This window comes from Hemiscyllium ocellatum, chromosome 6, assembly GCF_020745735.1.
Source record: "Hemiscyllium ocellatum isolate sHemOce1 chromosome 6, sHemOce1.pat.X.cur, whole genome shotgun sequence".
Taxonomy (NCBI): Eukaryota; Metazoa; Chordata; class Chondrichthyes; order Orectolobiformes; family Hemiscylliidae; genus Hemiscyllium; species Hemiscyllium ocellatum.
The window spans coordinates 55135042-55158257 of NC_083406.1; the positions used below are offsets into that span (position 1 = coordinate 55135042).

General features: G+C 41.3%; 1 protein-coding gene across 2 annotated transcripts in view; it reads left to right on the forward strand.

The window, feature by feature from the left end:
- The window catches only part of dnajc3a (DnaJ (Hsp40) homolog, subfamily C, member 3a), a 71700-nt gene that overhangs the window by 46138 nt on the left and 2346 nt on the right, over positions 1–23216 (forward strand). For both annotated transcript variants that reach the window (XM_060826585.1, XM_060826586.1), the window contains exons 6-11: positions 6006–6187; positions 9301–9420; positions 12415–12520; positions 12781–12901; positions 17040–17172; positions 17597–17745. In XM_060826585.1, the coding sequence (XP_060682568.1) occupies positions 6006–6187; positions 9301–9420; positions 12415–12520; positions 12781–12901; positions 17040–17172; positions 17597–17745 (811 nt within the window). The remainder of the gene's footprint in view (positions 1–6005; positions 6188–9300; positions 9421–12414; positions 12521–12780; positions 12902–17039; positions 17173–17596; positions 17746–23216) is intronic.

Sequence of the window (23216 nt, forward strand, 5' to 3'; positions counted from 1 at the left end):
ATGTTGTAAATTTGTTTAATGTGTCCACACTTAAAAGTCTATTTTAAATATTTTTCATTTTTATAGCCTTAACCTTATAAAAATCCCCCTTTTTAACTGTTGTATAAGTACATCCTGCTGATGTTGCGTACTAATATTACATCAATATATCTGTTCTTTTTTTTTTAATTTACTGCCTGATATCTGGAATTTACCAGCTCAATTTTAACATCTGACATTATCTACCAAGGCATTTATCCAGCCATCTTTTTCACTTTACAGCTTAAGCTGTTGCATTTCTAATCCTGAAGTTTTATTGGCGTGTAAGATAGCTGTAGCTCTGACTTGGTATGGTCAGGAGCAATTTAAATGTTCTATCTATTCTGTGAAGCCATTTATAGCTGCTGTAACTACTTCAAAATGGGGTCACTAGTCCTCTTAACTTAGAACATAGAACAGTACAGCACATAACAGGCCCTTCAGCCCACGATGTTGTGCCGACCACTGATCCTTATATATGTACCCTCAAATTTCTATGACCATATGCATGTCCAGGAGTCTCTTAAATGTCCCCAATGACCCTGCCTCCACAACTGCCGCTGGCAACGCATTCCATGCTCTCTCAACTCTCTGTGTAAAGAACCGCCTCTGACATCTCCTCTATACTTTCCTCCAACCAGCTTAAAACTATGACCCCTCATGTTAGTCATTTCTGCCCTGGGAAATAGTCTCTGGCTATCTATCTATGCCTCTCATTATCTTGTGTATCTCAATTAGGTCCCCTCTTCTCCTCCTTTTCTCCAATGAAAAAAGTCCGAGCTTAGTCAACCTCTCCTCAGAAGATCAGCCCTCCACTCCAGGCAGCATCCTGGTAAACCTCCTCTGAACCCTCTCCAAAGCATCCACATCTTTCTTATAATAGGGCGACCAGAACTGGACCCAGTATTCCAAGTGCGGTCTAACCAAAGTTTTATAGAGCTGCAGCAAGATCTCACGACTCTTAAACTCAATCCCCCTGTTAATGAAAGCCAAAACACCATATGCATTCTTAACAACCCTGTCCACTTGGGTAGCCATCTTAAGGGATCTGTGTACCTACACACCAAGATCCCTCTGTTCCTCCACACTGCCAAGATTCCTATCCTTAATCCTGTACTCAGCTTTCAAATTCGACCTTCCAAAATGCATCACCTCGCATTTATCCAGGTTGAACTCCATCTGCCACCTCTCAGCCCATCTCTGCATCTTGTCAATATCCCGCTGCAGCCTACAACAGCCCTCTATACTGTCAACGACACCTCCAACCTTTGTGTCATCTGCAAACTTGCTGACCCATCCTTCAATCCCTTAATCCAAGTCATTAATAAAAATTATAAACAATAGAGGCCCAAGGACAGAGCCCTGTGGAACACCACTCACCACAGACTTCCAGGCAGAATATTTTCCTTCTACTACCACTCGCTGTCTTCTGTTGACCAGCCAATTCTGTATCCAGACAGCTATGTTCTCCTGAATCCCATTCCTCCTGATCTTCTGAATGAGTCTACCATGGGGAACCTTATCAAATGCCAGCTATGCCTGCCTCTTTGTAGGATATATGGAACAGTCCATTTTCCGCAGCTACACTGGCACCACCCTCCACCTTTTCTTCCGCTACATCAATGACTGCATCGGTGCTGCCTCATGCTCCCACGAGGAGGTTGAACAGTTCATCCACTTTACCAACACCTTCCATCCCGAACCTCAAATTTACCTGGACTGTCTCAGACTCCTCCCTCCCCTTCCTAGACCTTTCCATTTCTATCTCAGGTGACCGAATCAACACGGACATTTAGTACAAACCGACCAACTCCCACAGCTACCTAGACTACACCTCCTCCCACCCTGCCCCCTGTAAAAACGCCATCCCAATTCCTTCGTCTCTGCCGCGTCTGCTCCTAGGAGGACCAGTTCCAATACTGTACAACCTAAATGGCCTCCTTCTTCAAAGACCGCAATTTCCCCCCCAGACGTGATCGACGATGCCCTCAACCGCATCTCCTCCACTTCCCGCTCCTCCGCCCTTGAGCTCCGCCCCTCCAATTGCCACCAGGACAGAACCCCACTGGTCCTCACCTACCACCCCACCAACCTCCACATACATCGTATCATCCATCATCATTTCCCCCACCTCTAAACGGACCCCACCACCAGAGATATATTTATCTCCCCTCCCCTATCAATGTTCCGAAAAGACCACTCCCTCCGTGACTCCCTCGTCAGGTCCACACCCCCACCAACCCAACCTTCACTTCAGGCACCTTACCCTGCAACCGCAAGAAATGCAAAACTTGTGCCCACACCTTCCCCCTAACTTCCCTCCAAGGCCCCAAGGGATCCTTCCATATCCGCCACAAATTCACCTGCACCTCCACACACATCATTTACTGCATCCGCTGCACCTGATATGGCCTCCTCTATATTGGGGAGGCAGGCCACCTGCTTGCGGAACGTTTCAGAGAACACCTCTGGGACACCCGGACCAATCAATCCAACCGCCCCGTGGCTCAACACTTCAACTCCCCCTCCCACTCCAACAAGGACATGCAGGTCCTTGGACTCCTCCATCGCCAGGCCATAGCAACACGACGGTTGGAGGAAGAGCGCCTCATCTTCCGCCTAGGAACCCTCTAACCACAAGGGATGAACCTAAATTTCTCCAGTTTCCTCATTCCAACCACAACCCCCCCCCCCCCCCCCCCCCCCCCCCACTCGTCTCATTCAAATCCCTCGAACTTAGCACCACCTTCCTCACCTGCAATCTTCTTCCTGACCTCTCCGCCCCCACCCCCACTCCGGCCTATCACCCTCACCTTAACCTCCTTCCACCTATCGCATTTCCAACGCCCCTCTCCCAAGTCCCTCCTCCCTACCTTTTATCTTAGCCTGCTGGACACACTTTCTTCATTCCTGAAGAAGGGCTCATGCCCGAAACGTCGAATCTCCTGCTCCTTGGATGCTGCCTGACCTGCTGCGCTTTTCAGCAACACATTTTCAGCTCTGATCTCCAGCATCTGCAGTCCTCACTTTCTCCTAGAACCTTATCAAATGCCTATTCTCTTGTTTATCCTGATACAGCCCAAGTCACATTGTAGGGAATCTGCACCTGGGTGTGTTTAAATTGCTTTCCTGCCATGTATTGTAGATCCACTTCAATTTGCATAAGGATCACCAGGAAGCCAGTTGCTATGTTTGGTTTGACACTCTGCAATTTTGCATGATAGAGAAGAAAGATCCAAATGGCTTAAATTAACACCATCTCCTGCAAACCACAAAAATAATTTTGGACCAACTAGTTAGACTTCACAGGTTAGGACAAAGATAGGCGATAACCCAAGAGCAAGGAAATGTGTATGTGTCCCTGCTGTTGATGTACCTCCTATCTATCATCCTCACAAAAATATTAGCCATAGCTATTAAGTTAGCCTGGAACAGTGTTTTGTAGAGCAATAAGACGGTGCAATTTTCTGGGTCTGTAGATTGAAAGGAGAAAAGCTGCCTTGAGCAGAGCGATATGCTGTGGGATGTGGGAATTTCAGGAGAGTTTTTAAGGGTTAATGAGGATTATATCTTAATAAATGCCGTTTTGGATCATTGGAATCTCCTTTGGGGTAGAAGTGACCTGTTTTGAGAAGGATGAATTGCACCTGAATTGGAATGGAACTAATGTACTGGTAGGGAGACTTTGAGTTATGCGAAAGGATTTAAGCTAGTAAGAAGTTGGGAGGGTGGGGGTGGGACCCAGGGAGATACTGAGAAAGAAGCCAATCCCAAGACTGGTACAGTTGAAAAAAAGAAGTGAGTCAAACAGTCAGGGCAGGCAGGAACAAAGCAGAGAACAAGGTAGACTGATAAATTAAACTGCATTTGTTTCAATCCAAGAAGCCTAACAGGGAAGGCAGATGAACTCAGTGCATGGTGAGCAACATGGGACTGGGATATCATAGCAATTTCAGAAACATGGCTCAGCGATGGACAGGGCTGACAGCTTAATGTTGCAGGATACAAATGATACAGGAAGGATAGAAAGGGAGGGGGAGTGGTTTTTTTGATAAGGGAAAGCATTACAGCTGTGCTTAGGGAGGATATTCCTGGAAATACTTCCAGGGAAGTATTTTGTGTGGAACTGAGAAATAAGAAGGGGATGATCACCATTATTGGGATTTCCCTGGAGTGTCGAAGGCTGAAGGGTGACCTTATAGCGGTTTGTAAAATCATGGATAGGATAAACAGACAACGTCTGGCCCCTGGGGTGGGGGAGTCCAGAACTAGAGGGCATAAGTTTAGGGAGGGAGGGGAAAGATATAAAAGACCTATGGGGCAACCTTTTCACTCACAGGGTGGTATGTGTATGGAATGAGCTGCTAGAGGAAGTAGTGGAGGGTAATACAATTGCAACATTTGGATGGATATATGAATAGGAAGGGTTTGGAGGGATATGGGCCAAGTGCCGGCAAATGGGACTGGATAAGGTTGGGATATCTGGTCTGCATGGACATGTTGGACTGAAGGGTATTTTTCTATGCTGTATGTATCTATGACTGTATAATCTTGAAAGCCTCTCATAGGATGCATCACATACATGTTGTGCTTCGGTCCGTCAGCTTTATGCTCAAAGTCAGCGCTAACTGGTATTTATGTAATGCCTTTTTAATAGATGAAATTTCCCCAAGTATCTTGAATGTTATGAAACAACTTTTGACATGGGGCTACCTTAGGACAAATATTGTGGCAAGTTTTCCAGCTGAAGACAAAAGTGGAGAGATCTAGGAGGAAACTGTAAAGCTAAGATGGAGGGGATTGAAAATCTGGCTGCTATCAGTGGAACAGTTAAAATCTAGGTTGTGCAAGAGGCTAGGCTAGGATTGGAGGAGCTAAGTGGTTTTTGAATAGTTGTAAGGCGAGAGAGATTTATAAAACTAATTATGGGTAAGGCAATGAAATAAATGAAACCAAGATTAGTATTTAAAATTGGCTCTTGACTTGACCACACTGCAATGTCGTTTTGGGGTGGGGTACTGTGAATAGATACAAATTAGGATATCAGCTCCATCATTTTGGAGGTGCTCAAAATTTATGGGATGAAGGTTTTTGGCGTGTGAAGGCACTGAAGAAGAAGTTGAATATGTGCCTCAGACCAAGTGTGGACAAGATCAACTGAGTTATTTTCCTTTGGTCTTACGGTGTTTGCGGTTTTTCTTGCAACTTCTTCTTCTCCATATTGCTGTCATTCTTTTTGGGCCTGTTTGCTCTTACTCTCGCTGTGTACACTCCTTTGGTGATGGTTTCCAGACTAGCCCAAATTTTAAAGTGTACATTTCTTCGTGGCCTACACTGTGTCCTGTTTGCATGATTGCTTCCAGATCTTCTGTCCTTGTCTTTCCTCTGAATTCATATAATTCTTGCATCACCTTTTATCCCTTCTTACTTGTCACCATTTAGAAATATCCAATAATGTCTCATGTGGCCCAGTGTTCATTACATAAATGTTTCTCATTTTAAATTGTTTCTATTTTTCAAGATACTGTATACCATAGATCACAGCATACAGATCGGCTCAGTATAAAAGATCTTTTTACCTCCAGAATCATGTATTAAATTGACTGCTGTTTTCAGTCACAACATGCTACATTTGCATCAGTCGAGCAACTTATTTGTGGGGGTCAAAAATTGTTTTGCTAACTTGGACATCAATTGGTGCAAGGGATCAAAAGCTAATAGTTCTATGTTGTGGAGATATGCAGGAGTTTAAAACATGCCAAAGCTGAGCAGATCCCATACACCAATTTTTATTGCAGTTTGATGTTCAAGTTGACCTGTCCACTCCCAACACTGCTGCGCGCACAGTTGTTTTTTGGATGATTTGAGGTGTCAAAGAGCAATTTCTACAATGATCTCTACAGTAAATGCAAGTTGTTCTCCTAAGTTTTGCAAAGCATGTTAAACAATTTAGCACTAAAGGTTTGTGTGTCTATCTTCTGCAACAGACGTGTATTTGGGATTCTGAGTTGCGAGAACTTCGGGCAGAATGTTATATACAAATTGATGAAAGTGGAAAAGCAATAAGTGACTTGAAAGCAGCATCAAAACTTAAACACGACAACACTGAAGCATTCTACAAAGTCAGTATAATCTATTACCAGCTTGGAGATCATGAAATGTCTCTTAGGCAAGTATCCTATCACTTCTTTAAAACTTTAATCTATGATTTTTGAACTACAAATCGTAATTTTTTTGAGGATTATTCACTTCGCGTTTTTGTTCACCTAGCTTGTGAGCTATTTGTAAATTTTTTTTTGAAGGAGTTTAATGTAAAATAACTTGTGGATTAATTACTATCCAGGAGAAATCTCTAAAATTTCGTTGTTGCCTTTTTGAAGTATCAAACAGGAAATTGTTGCAATTTAGTAGATAAGCATTCTTGTATTCATTCCTGGAAGGAACATGAGAAGTAGGAATAGACTGATCAATCCATCAACTCTACCTTTTATGATCATGGCTGATCTTGGGCTTTAACCGGATTTTAGAACATAGAACATTACAGCGCAGTAAAGGCCCTTTTGGCGCTTAACGTTGTACTGACCTGTGGAACCAATCTGAAACCCATCTAACCTATACTATCTCATTTTCATCCATATGTTTATGTATTGACCATAATAATGCCCTTAAAGTTGGCAAGTCTACTTTAGGGGTGTTTCTTGCCCCTGCTACAGAGTTAAGAAATTACCTATGACATTTTGACCTACATCTATCACACCTCGATTTAAAGCTATGTCCTCTTGTGCTAGTCATCACCATCCGAGGAAAAAGGCTCTCGCAGTCCACTCTATCTAACTCTCTGATCATCTTGTATGTCTCAACTAAGTTGCCTGTCAACCTTCTTCTCTTTAACAAAATCAGCCTTTCCATAAGACCTTCCCTCCATACCAGACCGGATCCTAATAAATCGCCTCTGCACCCTTTCCAAAGTTTCCACATCCTTTCCATAGTTGCAGTGACCAGAACTGTATGCAATACTGCCAAGTGTGGCCACACCAGAGTTTTGTATAGCTGCAACATGCCATTTTGGCTGTGAAATTCAGTCCCTCTACCAATAAAAGCTAACACACCATATGCCTTCTTAACAACCGTATCACCCTGGGTGGCAACTTTCAGGCATCTACGTACATGGACACCTAGATCTCTCTGTTCATCCACACTGCCACAAATCTTACCATTAGCCCATTACTCTTTTTATTCCTGTTACTCCTTCCAAAGTGAATCACGTCACACTTTTCCACATTTTAGTGCTCCCTCCCTCGACAGCTTCCTTTTTCTGCCTGACAGGTACATACTTATCAAGGACACACAGTAGCTGTTCCTTGAATAAGCGCCGCATTTCAATTGTGCACATTCTCTGCAGTTTCCTTCCCCATCCTATGCATCCTAAATCTTAAGCACATCATAATTGCCTTTCTCCCAGTTATAATTCTTGCTCTGTGGTATATTCCTTTTACATCAGTTGTGGTCACTATCACCAAAGTGCTTTCCTACCTCCAAAGCTAATACCTGGCCAGGTTCATTACCCAGTAGTAAATCCAGTGTGGCCTCACCCCTTGTTGGCCTGTTTACTGCATATTGTGTCAGGAAACCCTCCTGCACACATTGGACAAAAACAGACCCATCTGAAGTACTCAAAACTATAGTATTTTCAGTCAATATTTAGGAAGTTAAAGGCCCCCTGTTCTTTTTCTGGGGGGTGAGGGGGTGGGAGAGGGTTGTGGTAAATGGGGTCTGCAAGTCAATGCATTTGTTGACAGAGGTCGCGCACGAGAATTCCTAGAAGCAAGGCATTCCAGCTGGAACTCTATCAACAAACACATTGATGTGGACCCCACTTACCACCCCCTGAGAAAAAGAACAGGAAATGACATCACCATAGGAAATGACATCACCACAATAAATGACCTAATCAACCCAAAGAAATGCAAACAGATAAATAGAAAGCAGGAAACATCAGCAGTGCTTTGTCCTGGAGGCTCACTGGATGTTACCTAGTATCGTGACAACATGTCTGAAAATGAACTTTCCAGCTCAGCGGGCAAACCGACATCCCAAACCTCAACCTGAGCTATAAATCTTCTCAAAACACGCTAACATCCCTGCACTCTCTGCCAGCTCTCTTTCCGTCCCCTGACTGTAACCCATCTGCCTTTTTCTTGTTGTATGTGAGGTGTGACTACCTCCCTGTAACTCCTCTCAGTAATGCCCTCCCCCTCCCAAATGATCCAAGGTTATTCCAGCTCCAGTTTCACAACGCAGTTTCCAAGGAGCTGGAGTTAGGTGCTCTTCCTGCAGATGAAGCCTTTGCCTGCTCCTTGAGAGAATAAAAATCTGTCTTGCCCTCTAACGTATTCAGTGACTGTACACCAACTGCCTTCTGGGATAAAAAGTTCTAAGTGTTCATGAGTCCACCTCAGTCCTAAGTAATGGACCTTGTTCTGAGATGCTATTTTTCCTTGTTCTAGATTCCCTAGCCAGGGTAAGTATATCTTTTTTGTTTTCAATGTTTAGCCTCTTTCATGAACTTGAATGTCTGAGATCCTCCTTCTTCTTTCCACAAAATATGGAGCCAATTTCCTCATTGGCTCTTGAAAGAAGAGGATTGCTATTCTTATGAGCCTTTTTTTTTTGTTCCCCCGTGTGGGGTTGGGCGAGATGATGAATGATGAGCCATGTTTGTGTTTAGCAAGTTGTGATCTGCAATCCATTTCCTAAAAGGGTCAGGGAGTAGCATCAGCAGAAAATTGTGCTGATTGGATCTGCTGTAGGGTCACAGGTTTCTAGAAACAAAACAAAGTAAAATCTCTCCAGGTTATTGACAAATGTTTTTTTAAAATAAACTGTCATGAAGCCTCTGAGTGGAAAAAATATTATGGAGTATAATATTTCTAGACAGTTATTATAATCCTGCCTATGTTCTGTCTGCAGGACCTTAGCCATTTTGAACAAAATAATGATTCTGCAATAATATTTATAGTAAATACAAAGCAATTATGAGGAATATGTGCTGTTCATGAATATTAGTTTGGTTTGATTTAAGCCATTCCAATATTTGTTGACTTTCAGTTTAGAGTGCAAGAGGTTAACATAAAAGTAGGTGCCATATTTGTTTGTATCTGAGCCCAACTACTCCCACTGGTCACAATTCTTTGTTTCTTTTCCTGTTCCCTTCTGGAACTAATATTTGATTCACTGAAACCTTTTGCCAGTTTTGCGGTAACATTTTTGTTTTGTGTGTAGTGAAATTCGGGAGTGTCTGAAATTGGACCCAGATCACAAGCTCTGTTTTGCCCATTATAAGCAAGTGAAAAAACTCAACAAGCAGTTGGCAGCTGCAGAAGAACTGATAAAACAAGAAAAGTAAGAAATGTTTAAATTACTCTTGGTTATTAAATGGTGGGGTTGTGCTACTGACCATGTGGTCTCCTCTACACTGGGAGAGAAAATGCAGACTATTAGTGTTCCAAAAAGTGGTCACCATTCTGACCCCAAAATTCCAATTACTTGTCACTTCAGCACACCATCTTGTTCACTTGCCAACATTTTTGTCGAGTCTGCTTCGGTGCTTGACAGTTTCTTGAAATTCAAAAAACAACTTCCTGTCTTTGTTATTGCCAATGATATCTAATTCATTTAAGTTTTTTATATCCACCTTTCTTGCACCTTTTACACTGCACTGGGCATTCTACTCTATTGAGCCTTTGGTATATGTCATAAATATTACACGAGAAGTAGAAGCCTAAGGCCATGTTCTTTGACACTGACAATTCTGAAATCTTGGTTCCACTAGTTTCCTTAACAGGATCATACTTGCCCTGTACACATTCATTCCTCAAATACCCCCCACTGCCCGAAAACAAAGTTTTGTCAGCAAATAGATGTTCCTGGTCCACGTGGGCCAAATTTACCTTTTGTAAAATTAGCTTCTCTGCCACTTTAAACTTTTTTTTATTCTCAGTATATCCTGATCTTTTTTCTATTGCTATCTTGAATCTAACTCCATTTACATTCATTGTCTCCAAAATGCTCCTGCATCTTTCTCCTGTTCGGTCTTTCTTTCTAAATATTAACTCCAGAACTGCCTCCTTGGGCTTTTCACATACTGACAAAACAAATGCTCTCTTGGATGTAATCATAATCCCTATAGTGCAGAAAGAGGCTGTTCAATCAACTCTCCAAAGAGTATCCCACCCACCTTTGCCCTCTAACCTCACATATTTACCTTGCCTAAGCCATCAATCCTGGAGGTCCTTTATATACTGCAGGGCAACTTAACGTGGCTAGTCCATCTAAACTGCACGTGTTTGGGGTGGGGGGGGTGGGCAGCAGAAGCATCATGTTGTCTCTTAAGGGAAAGTGCTTTTTATGCTTAGAGTTAACACAGATGTCTGAACAGCGGTTACTGCAGGTGCACTAATAGAAACGTTATATGAAAAAGTTGTTACCAGACCGAAGCAGCATTTTTATCCAGATGACCGTTTAAATCCAGCCAATTAATTTAGAAAAGCACTTGGATACTAAGGATCAATTAAATTCAAATCTGATAATGTTGACAAACTCGAACCAACCCAGTTGTAAAGAAATTAAAATGTAATCACAGGTATAAAAGATGCAGACACTTGAAAATGAGAGCCTGCTGCTATCTGAACAGAGCAAACCTACCATCTGAGAACTAAATATATGGTGCTGTCAAGAAATCTATGTGCTGTGAAAAGTTTTACCTACCTATAATGGCATCTTTAGCAAATATTGTTGATATCAGGAACTGCCTGAGAAGGCATTTTGGAAAAAAGCGAAGGAAGAAGATACAGAAAGTTCAGGAGGATATATTGTGTGAGAAATTTGAGTGACTAAGTTTTAATATATATTCTTATTAATTGGATTTATGTAAGTAGGACCTATTATTGAAACAATATACCTACTAGAATTTAGTTTCCTAAGGGAATAGGTAGCAGTTAGAGATTTATTCTGTATGTTAGTAATTTTGTTAATTGTTCTCTGTGGAGTTAGATAAATACATTGTTACTTGTTAATTGTAGAGTGGGTGAAAGGATTCCATTTCATTTAACCACTTTTATAACAAATTTGGTGGTAAGAGTTTCACTATCAGATGGCGAGGCGATCTCTTCGGGTGTTTTGGTTTTAATTATCAGAGGGGTGACAACCTCCGCTTTGTAACACTAAGTCTCAGACGTAGCTATGTGATGATTTTGAAGAAAATCTGAGGCAAACCTTGAGCATTAACCAGTTTATTACACAATGCATCGGGGGAGACTCTCCATTCACATAGTGGCTCGGTAAATCTCCGATATGCAGCAAAAGTTACAGGATTATATAGCAAAAAGACAGACACTGATCGTTAATTCAAAAGCTTCAGGATGATTACGAGATGATACTGAATCGGAGGTCCGCCTTCTGGGTCAGAACTAAGTAATGCTACGTGTTCCACAAGTGGACATGATTAACTGTTATCACCTTCACATGCTATTTATAGTGATCCACACCAAATTAAGAACAGATCTCCCCAATTAAATGAACAACAAATATTGGCAGGATATTGTAGAGAGAAGAAGCTAATTGACAAGCTAGGCACCATGTGAGCAGTTAAGCGACCTACATCTAACAATACATCACAATGGGAAAACCGTGAGCAGGTAGGCTGAGACTTTTTTTAACCGATCAGCTACACTTCAGTATTATGCCATGGTGAGAGAATAAACTAAGCTATGTGTGGGAGGCCCCTGCCCAATACTATTTCTCTTCAAAATGGTTCCTTATCCGGGAGGGCAGACATGGCCAAGGAAATGGCTCCCACAGATGATGATATTCCCATACCCTTGAGCTTATTGCATGAAGATGTCTTCAATTTAGATTTGCTAGACCGAGCACTTTTCTTATCTGGCCAGTATTTCCTCTGCCTTCCAGACATATTTGTACTCGAATACCATTTTCGGGTTGTCTCCCTCTGAAGTACTTGTCAGAAACTCCCCCATTTCTTCCCCCCCCCCCCCCCCCCCCCCAAACAAAAAAAGGATGCATTCATCCCGATAACATAGAAAACCTTCCAATGAACAAGATGGTCCCCCTCTCCTTCAGATGTAACCATCCAACCTGTGCAGGTCTTGCCTCCTGGGCAAACTGCTCAAATGTCTCTGGAATCTACATCATCCTCTTGCACCTTCTTTGATCCTTCCACTTGAAAGGGGTTATTTGCATACTAAAGTTTTAGGGACATTATCTAGCAGTTTCTGGTGACAATATATCAATCACAGTGAGTAAGTTCCTCTGCTTATCACAAGGAATACAGAAAGTATTGCTTCTAATTCTGTGTACATTCTTTATTTCCTGCTATAGATACTCTGATGCTGTCAATAAATATGAAACTGCTATGAAAACCGAGCCAAAAGTTCTGCAGTATACCTTGCATGCAAAGGAAAGAATTTGTCATTGTTTATCAAAGGTAAGAATTTCCGTTATCTGACGTTTTGGTTTTGAATGTAATGACGTCCTACTGTGGTGGATTACAATTCCCTTTTCTTCGCATATTCAAACAATGTAAATTTATTATTCACTTCAGTATCTGCAAATGTGGGAAATGTGTATCTGGGTGCAATTATGCCCAAGTTATTTGTTTTTATTCAGGGATAAATTAGGGGGTAATTCATGAGGATTAGTATCCATTAAGTTGTTTTTTTATTATCATCATTACCTTTTGTTTAGAACCAACAAGGAAAAGAAGCCATCAAAACTTGCACAGAAGTATTGCAGCAGGATGCCAGCAATATAAATGCATTGAAAGACCGAGCAGAAGCTTATATTTTAGAGGAACGATATGAAGAAGGTACTAGTTTTATTTTTTGTCTATTGTGTTCAAATCTAAAATCTTATTTATTCCTATTTGAACCCGTTATGAAACCATTGGGCAAACTTGTGCACCTCTACACATTGTAAATTTGCTCCTATGATCTTTACAATTGGTATAACAACATGGTCCTATTTTCAAGTTTATAAATGATTATTTGGATGGTCAGTTTAGACTCTGCAGCTAAACGTACAAAGCTCACTTTTTAAAAGTTAAACAGCTTGCCAATAAGCAGAGGATTCTAAGATGTGACTTTGGATGCAATGAATCCTTTTCTGTCTTTCCCTTTTGCATTATTTTCTTGATGCAATACTTTGATCAACCTGATTGGATTTGTACTTAACAAGTCTTCCTTTTGTAAAATTCATAATTTTTTAACTTTGTCTGTCTCTCTTTTGCACTTTTATGCCCAGGTAGTCGGACATTACCAAGCTTTTCCCTTCTGAATATTTTTGTCTATACCTACAGATGTTATTTTGTGCTGGGCTAAGCCATTGTTTTTATTGGTCAATGTCGGAAATACTTGTATTATCCGTGTTTGTTATTTTTGGGGTCTGTAATCAGTTATATTGTATGGATTTATAGCAATTTGAGTTTATTGAAAGATGCCAGTTTAGATATGGTACATTGGTATTGAACAATTAAATACCATCTGAGAATGCTTCATTGATACCAAATCCTTTCTGTAAAATTTGAGTAGGAGCAGCACACCTGATGCTTTGAATTAGAGTAGATTCCCTACAGTATAGAAACAGTCTCTTTGGCCCAACAAGTCCACACTGACCCTCTAAACAGTAACCCATCCAGACCCATTCCCCTATCCTATATTCGCCCCGAACTAATGCAGCTAACACTGAGCAATTTTTATCATGGCCAATTCACCTCACTTGCACATCTTTGGATTGTGGGAGGAAACCAGAGCACCCGGAGGAAACCCATGCGGACATGGAGACAATGTACAGACTCCACACGGACAGTCACCTGAGGTGGGAATCGAATCCAGGTCCCTGGTGCTGTGAGGCAGCAGTGCTAACCACTGAGCCACCGTGCCATCTTGTATTGACTAATAAAAACAATGGCTTAGCCCAGCACACACTAACTTTTTTTCTCGTGGTCTTTTGACTATACGCAGTTTTTTTTTGTTCTTGCCTTGGATTGATGTAGGGGAATGCCCAAGTCTCGAGCCAGGATCATCTTGCCCATCCTCCCCTTACAATAGACCCCAGTTTGGGACTGGCTGTCTATGCTATTTCAATCACTGTCTAAATTCTCTCAGCTGTTGCCCATGGGACAGCTCCTCACAACACCTGAATATGGTCCCTTGCCCACCTCCTTTTTTTGATGTTTTTTTTCTTCTTCTAAGAACAAAGTCTTTATTCACACAGACTGTTGAAAATATTAGATAAGGTGGCACCTAATAAATCTTTTGACATGACCTTGGTAGTTCTTGCTTTCATGTGTGTTTTTTATGCACTGGGCATTTGTTTACATTTTTAGAAGACTGATTATTGATATGACAGATGTAAATGAGGTCTTGTTCTACGCAGGCAATGCCAAATATGGGATGCTAATTGAATGCAGGTTTAGGTGGGAACCCAATTTCCAATTCTGTGGTGTGATAGAGGAACAGTTGATACTTCGGCTGTATAATCTTTTGCCAGGATGTCACTTGTTTCTCTCCCCACACTGACCTTGCTGAATATTTCCAGCACTTTGTTTCATAAGTGCAGCATTCAGTATTTTTGAGTCGAACTCAAATACTTTGCTACTCATTTTTCCTGGAATGAGTGTGGACGTGGTAACTCTGGTAGGCTAATTGCAGTTTATTTTAATTCTGCCTTAACTGATTGTGTGGACATTTTTAGTCAAATATCTGCATTTATTCCCTTCCTTTCTTCTGTTCCATGTAACATGAGTGCTGAGGCTGAGACTCCGTACTTACTCCATCCACACTAGAACTGAGTACTTGTTTGTAAAGTGACACTACAACTTCCTATTGAACCACTGAGGAGCATTATAAAGATCTGCAGCACAGAAAAAGGCCCTCTAGTTCATCACGTCCGCAGTGTTGAAAAACAACCGCACGAGTATTCTACACACAAGTGAAGGCCTTTAACATTGGTGTTCACAAGTTTGGAGACAACAGCTGGTGATGTGGACGAATGCTGATTTATTTTATGGGCTAGCTTGTACCACAGTGGTTAATGGCTTGGCGGCAGTCACCAGACTGAAATCAATCTATGATAACAACATTGAAGAACTACATGACATGCAGCACTTGTATCAGAACCCACTTCTCATGGATTAGTCACTACTTCTTCAGACATCAGCAAAAATGCCGATCAGCAAATACACAAAAGTCCCAATAGAAGTAGGCCATTCAGCCCTTTGAGCTTGCTCTGCTGGCTGATCTGATTGTGACCCTACATTACTGCAAACCCCTAATGATCTTGGCTCCCTTGCTTAACAATAATATATTTACCCCAGCCTTAAAAACTCTCTTCCTAGAAAGGTGATGGAAGCAGAGTTTCAGGATCTTCACAGAAAATTTCACTTACCCTTTTTTGAAATAAGTAGGCAACTCTTGATAAGTAGTAACCCCCCAGTTCTAGATCCTGGATGAGGAAACATCCTTTTTTTTCCCCAAATGCCCTGTAAAGATCCCTCCAAATCTTTATGTATATTTTAATTAAGCCTGTACTTACACCTCTCAACTCACATACAAGCAGAGTCTCTCCAAACGTTTCTTCATTAGATGCTCATTAGACTATCTCTCTTGCATCCAAACATTACAAATATTAGTCTGGTTAAACCTTTTTCTGAACTAGCTCCAATGCATTTACAACCTCCCTTTTAAAGTGACCAATACAGCACATAGTATTTCAGATACTGTCTCACCAGTAGCCTACATAACTTGCCCACGTTTTGTATTCCGTTTCCCTGGAAAGCCACAAGGCCATGTATGCCACCACCACCCACCCCGTGCAGTCTTTCACCGTTTTAGATAACATGCTGCTTTTGCATTCTTTCTGCCAGTGAAGAATATGACCTTATGAATTTTTCATTACCCAATCATTTTACTTGTGTGCCCTTCATGTGAGATAGAAAGGATGCTGGTGTCAGTCTTTGGCACATGGAATCAAGAATGGCTAAGAAATAGGAGGCAGCCTTTTGGACCATCACACTTGTGCTGGCCCTGTGAAGAAGCAGCTTTCCTTATGCTATTCCCCATATTTCCATGTGACTGCAACTTTTTTACCTTTTTTTTTAAAATAATGATCTACTTCCCTTTTTGAAAGCTTATTTTATTCGATTAGATTCCATTAGTTACAGTGTGGAAACAGGCCCTTCGGCCCAACAAGTCCATACTGACCCGCCGAAGCGCAACCCACCCATACCCCTACATTTACCCCTTACCTAACACTACGGGCAATTTAGCATGGCCAATTCACCTGACCTGCACATCTTTGGACTGTGGGAGGAAACCGGAGCACCCGGAGGAAACCCACGCAGACACGGGGAGAACGTACAAACTCCACACAGTCAGTCACCTGAGTCAGGAATTGAACCCAGGTCTCTGGCGCTGAGAGGCAGCAGTGCTAACCACCGTGCCGCCCCAAACTTTGAACTTGCATCCAACATACATTACATTAACAGTACATTCCAGAACCTAACCATTCACAGCATGAAAGAATTTTTTCCTCCTGTTACCATTGCTTGTTTTACAAAATACCTGAGATCTGTGCGTTCTGCTTTGCAATAGTCCCAACTATAGAAAGAGCTTCTCGTTTTTTCACTCTATCCAGACCACTTGTGATTTTGGATACCCGATCCTCACTTGCTTATTAACATTGCAAATAATGGATTATAATCTTTTAAATTCTGGTGTTTTCTTTCTCCAACTTGTCTATCCATTGTACCTTTTTGAAGTAAGTCAAGCAGTTATGAAGACTACTTTTACTTGCTTTTGTTCACCGACATTTACCCACTTATAAAACTGGAGTTTGTTTTTATCCAACCGTAAAATAAACCTACACTTGCTTTAAGCCCACTCTTACTAATAAGAGACTTGAAGTTCAGCATGCAAGGAGTAAATTTTGGTGTCTAAATTGTACAGCAATCAAAGACTATGAAGTTGCAAGAGACCACAGTGACCATGATCAAGAAATAAGGGAAGGACTGGAAAGAGCACAGAAACTTCTAAAACAGTCACAGAAGAAAGACTACTACAAGATATTAGGAGTGAAAAGGTATTTACCAAAATCTTTGCTAAATGTTGCGGTATCTAAAGATCCTGAATCTGGAGTAAAGTAATTGAAAACCTCTATGCTTTAACCTAAAATCTGCAAATAATAACAGTCATTCAATCACCCATCTATAGCCTATACCATTATTATTGAATACATGGGTTTGTTTATTTACTGATTGTGCCAGTGTATTAAATTATGATGTATAAGAGAATTCATGTTTAGTATTTTAAATATAGGAATATTCTTTCTAAGCATGTATTCTGAACTGTTCCAACTTTTTACTTTTATAATAGGCTGAAATGTGGAACAACGTAACCTCAACTCTTTCACATAGCTCAGACCTAGTCAACATTTATTTATGTAGATGTTAGACAAAGAACGTCCAAAAAATGAGCATGGTTTCTGTATACTTTGCCATTTTCAGAAGTGCCAAAAAGCGTGAGATTATTAAAGCATACAGAAAGCTGGCAATGCAGTGGCATCCTGATAACTTCCAGGAAGAAACTGAAAAGAAACAAGCAGAAAAAAAATTCATTGACATAGCAGCTGCTAAAGAAGTACTCACTGATCCAGGTATGGAGCAGCATTTGTCTTTGCCATTCCTTCTGTAATAGGTTATTTGACATTGCTTTTCAGTATGCACCAAAATTCTCTTTAAAGTTTTGTAAAATTCATGTTTGAAAGGACAAATACTTAACTGCTGCAGTTGTTGCACCTGCAAAAGGTGTAGTTATCGGCAATCTGCAACAGAATATGTATAGCAGAATGAGCAGGCAAGTTCTAGCTGGGGTTTAATACAAGAGAACTGAGACATTAGGATAAGGGAATAGGGCGATAATCAACTCTTACATACTTAGTGTGTGCAGGGGCAAGGCCTGAGGTGCACAATCTTTAAAGAGGGCAGGAATCATACCACGTTGTAATGGGCAAAGCATGGGGAGATCTGGAGCTTCACAAAGGTATTGAGTACAAAACCTGAGAAGTTATGCTGAATCTTTATAACACTCCAGGTAGGCCACAATTAATGGTGCATCTGACTCTGGTCACCATGGTTGGAGTCGAATGTGAAAGTCCTTGAGAGGGTGTAGTGGAGAGTTACCAGAATGCTTTCAGGGTTAAGAAATTTTGGCTGCAAATTGAATTCGTCAATGCTGAGCTTATTTTTGTGGAAGGAGATCTGATTGAGGTACGTCACTTTCAGCAAAATAGACAGTTATTTCCAGAATTAGGATACCATTCAACCCATCTGGCCTGCACTGGTATCCCAATGAGGAATTTCCTTTGTGCAGGGTTGCATGGAGAAGGCAATTTCTTCCTCCAGCACCACCACCACCACATTGTCGTCATGCTCCACTATTCTACAAGCTATCACAAAATGTATAAGGTCCACTGAGGCCTTCGTTTTGCCGAACTGACGGTTATTCAGGACCAAAGGATTTCTACCAGGTTTTGTAGAACATGGAACAATATAGCCTTTTGGCCTACTGTGTCTGCGCTACTGATGATGCCTTCCTAAACTAATCCCATCTGACTGCTCATGGTCCATATCCTTTTTCTTCTTCATGTGTTAGCTAAATGCCTCTTTAAATGTTGCTGTTGTACCTGCTTCTGCTACCTCCGCTGGCAGTGCATTTCCAGGCACCTACCACCTTTTAGTTTTGTAAAAGCACTTTTACTCATCTTTTTTAAACTTTTCCCTTCTAGCTTTAAATCTATGTCATCTAGTATTTGACACCCTCTGAAAGATTCTCACAGTATCTACCCTAACCAGGCCTCTCTCCATTTTCTAAATTTTTATCAGGTTGCCACTTGGCCTCCAATACTCTCGCAAGAACTATTCAGGTTTGCTCAATCTGTCCTTAGAGCTAATACACTACTAAGCAAGCAACATCCTAGTAAACCTTTTTTTTTCTCCCTCTCCAAAGCCTCCACATATAGTGTCATGACCAGAATGGTACGCAACACTTTACCATTAACAGAAAATAACTACCATTTGTTAAAGTTGTATATGTTACAAATAAACAGAAAAGAGGATTTCTATTTACTGCTATGCAATTTGGTTATCTCCCCTTTTTTTTGTAAAAAAAACTTAAATACATACAGACACTGTTGATTTCTGGCACCTCATGGGTGGGAAGAAATAGCTGTAGAAGAAAAATTCTTCTGAAGACTAGTCCAGACTACACGTGGGTTAAAAAATCTTAATTCCTTTTTTGATTTTTAGCATTGACACTCTGCTTAAAGTGATGGCTATCTCCACTTTGATTCAGTAAACTTAGGATGTGATTTTCTTTTAGCTTTTTGTTTTGTCTTTACCCATACAACTGGGGAGAGATTTTTTCATTTTTATAGACCCTTGATTGCCTTGCACCTGTCCATCTGGAGCAGACTGAACCTCCAATTAATTGAAAGGCTGTTGGTCTTCCTTTGCAAACATTCATGTGTCACTTTGTCTTAAAGTTCTACTGTTTCAAAAAAGTAACATTGTACGGTTAAAAATGTACATGATATTTTCAAGTTGTAAAACTTTCCTAGTATTTCAGCAATATAGCAACTTCGTGTCCAAAAAGGAAAAATGTCTGGTCCCTTATACTTTGTAAAGTGAGATGTGTATAACTGAACACCATACTTGTGCTGAGGTTGAACTAGTATCTTGTGCAAAATAGCCGCCTTGCTGTTGTACTCAGAGCCCTTTATTAATAAGTCTAGGATAATTTATTATCCACAGTCCTTAACCTACATCCAATGATTTTATGCACCTCCTTTAGAATTGTGCCATGGTTTTTATATTGTCTGCTTCTTCTTTCCTATCTACAATCCACTATTTGTAGTGTTTGTGTAGCTGTATAATATGTTGCTTGCATGTAGTTTAAGGTTGTACTTTTACTACGTTGGTATCTCATTTTAAGAGCGCATTGAGCTTCTCTTTCTGCATATTGACTCCCTGATTTACTATCAAATTTGCCTAGGTCAGATTGTGACTGCATAGAAGTAGGCAGTTCAGTGTCATGTTAATGTATCGCAATGCAAGAACAACTTTTTAATTCCAGTGCCTTAACCATTCCCTGTCAGCCTAAATTTTCCTCTCTGCAATTATCCAATTCTCTTTTTGAAAGCTATGATTAATCTGCCTCCACACGCTGTGTGGAATGCAAGTTCTCCATACTGTGCAAATACAACAAGATGAAAGCAAACTTTTATTGCTGTACTCCTAAAATTGGTGCCCACTGGTGGTTGACCTTCCAACTATGGAAACAGCCACCTTTTTTTGGTGTGAGTAAAAACAATGACTGCAGATGCTGGAAACCAGATTCTGGATTAGTGGTGCTGGAAGAGCACAGCAGTTCAGGCAGCATCTGAGGGGCAGTAAAATTGATGTTTCGGGCAAAATCCCTTCATCAGGAATACGGGCAGAGAGCTTGAAGGGTGGAGAGATCCACCCTTATCTGCCTGTATTCCTGTTGAAGGGACCTTCTAATAGTCAGAGGGAAATGGGGAAACAAATTTGTAATGTGATCTCAGTTGTCTGTAAGAATAATAGGGTGGTTATGGTAGGGGATTTTAACTTAGACTGGGACTGCCATAGTGTTAAGGGTTAAGATGGAGAGGAATTTAAGTGTGTACAGGACAATTTTCTGATTCAGTATGTGAGTGTACCTACTAGAGAAGGTGCAAAACTTGACCTACTCTTGGGAAATAAGGCAGGGCAGGTGACTGAGATGTCAGTGGGAGAGCACTGGGACCAGCGACCATAATTCTATTAGTTTTACAATAGTGATGGAAAAGGATAGACCAGATCTAAAAGTTGAAGTTCTAAATTGGAGGAAGGCCAGTTTTGACAGTTTAGGCAAGAACTTTCAAAAGCTGATTGGAGGCAGATGTTCGTAGGTAAAGGGACAGCTGGAAAATGGGAAGCCTTCAGAAATGAGATAACGAGAGTCCAGAGAACATGTATTCCTGTTGGGGTGAAAGGAAACGCTGATAGGTGGATGGAATGCTAGATGATGAGAGAATTTGATAGTTTGGTTAGGAAAAAGAAGGAAGCATATGTCAGGTATAGACAGGATAGATTGAGTGAATCTTAGAGTATAAAGGAAGTAGGAGTATACTTAAGAGGGAAATCAGGAGGGCAAAAAAGGGAACATGAGATAGATTTGGCAAATAGAGTTAAGGAAATTCCAAAAGGTTTTTACAAAAACATATAAGGGCAAAAGGGTAACTAGGGAGAGAATAGGACCCTTCAAAGATCAGCAAGGCAGCCTTTGTGTGGAGCTGCAGAAAATGGGGCAGATACTGAATGAGTATTTTGTATCAGTATTTACTGTGGAAAAGGACATGGAAGATATAGAATGTAGTGAGATAGATGGTGACATCTTGAAAAATGTCCATATTACAGAGAAGGAAGTGCTGGATGTCTTGAAATGCATAAAAGTGGATAAATCTCCAGGACCCGATCAGGTGCACCCTAGAACTCTGTGGGAAGCTAGGGAAGTGATCGCTGGGCCTCTTGCTAAGGTATTTGTATCATCAATGGTCACAGGTGAGGTGCTGGAAGACTGTAGGTTGGCTAATATGGTGCCACTGTTTAAGAAGGGTGGTAGGACAAGCCAGGGAACTATAGACCAGTGAGCCTGACATCGGTGGTGGGCATCCTGAGCGACAGTGCGTACATGTATTTGGAAAGGCAGGGACTGATTAGGGATAGTCAACATGGCTTTGTGCTTGGGAAATCAGGTCTCTCAAACTTGTTTGAGCTTTTTGAAGAAGTAACAAAGAGGATTGATGAGGACAGAGTTAAAGATGTAATCTACATGGACTTCAGTAAGACCTTTGACAAGGTTCCCCATGAGACTGGTGAGCTCGATCTCATGGAATACTTGGAGAACTCGCCATTTCGATACAGAACTGGCTCAAAGGTAGAAGACAGGGTTGTGGTGTAGGGTTGTTTTTTAGATTATAGGCATGTGACTGGTGAAGTGCCACGAGGATTGGTGCTGCATCCATTACTTTTTGTCTTTTGTAGAAATGATTTGGATGTGAGCATAAGAGGTAGAGTTAGGAAGTTTGCAGATGACCCCAAAATTGGAGACTTAGTGGACAGCGAAGGTTATCTCCGATTACAATGGGATCTTGATCAGATGGGCCAATGGGCTGAGAAGTGGCAGATGGAGCTTAATTTAGATAAATGTGAGGTGCTGCATTTTGGGAAAGCAAATCTTAGCAGGATTTCGACACTTAATGGTAAGGTCCTCTGGAGGGTTGCTGAATAGAGAGACCTTGGAGTGCAGGTTCATAGTTCCTTGAAAGTGGAGTCGCAGGTACTTAGTATAGTGAAGAAGGCCTTTTTATGCTTGCCTTTGTTGGTCAGAGTATTGAGTACAGGAGTTGGGAGGTAATTTTGTGGCTGTAAAGGACATTGGTTAGGCCATTGTTGGATAATTGCATGCAATTCTGGTCTCCTTTCTATCGGAAAGATGTTGTGAAACTTGAAAGAGTTCAGAAAAGTTTTACAAGGATATTGCCAGGGTTGGAGGATTTGAGCTATAGGGAAAGCATGAATAGGTTTGGGCTATTTTCCCTGGAGTGTCGGAGGCTGAGGGGTGACCTTTTATAGAGGTTTATAAAATCATGAGGGGCACTGATAGGATAAATAGGCAAAGTCTTTTCCCTGGGGTGGGGGAGTCCAGAACTCGAGGGCTTAGGGTGAGAGGAGAAATATATAAAAGAGACCCAAGGTGCAACTTATTCACACAGAGGGTGGTACGTGTACGGAATGAGCTGCCAGAGGAAGTAGTGGAGGCTGGTACACTTGCAACATTTACAAGGCACTTGGATGAGTATATGAATAGAAAGGGTTTGGAGGGATATGGGCCAGGTGCTGGCAGGTGGGACGAGATTGGGTTGGGATAACTGGTCAGCATGGACGAGTTGTACCGAAGGGTCTGTTTCTGTGGTATACATCTCTATGACTCTAATTGCAGGTAAATGGGATTAGTAGAATTTGTTGGTTGACACAGACTATGGTGGGCCAAACAACCTGTTCT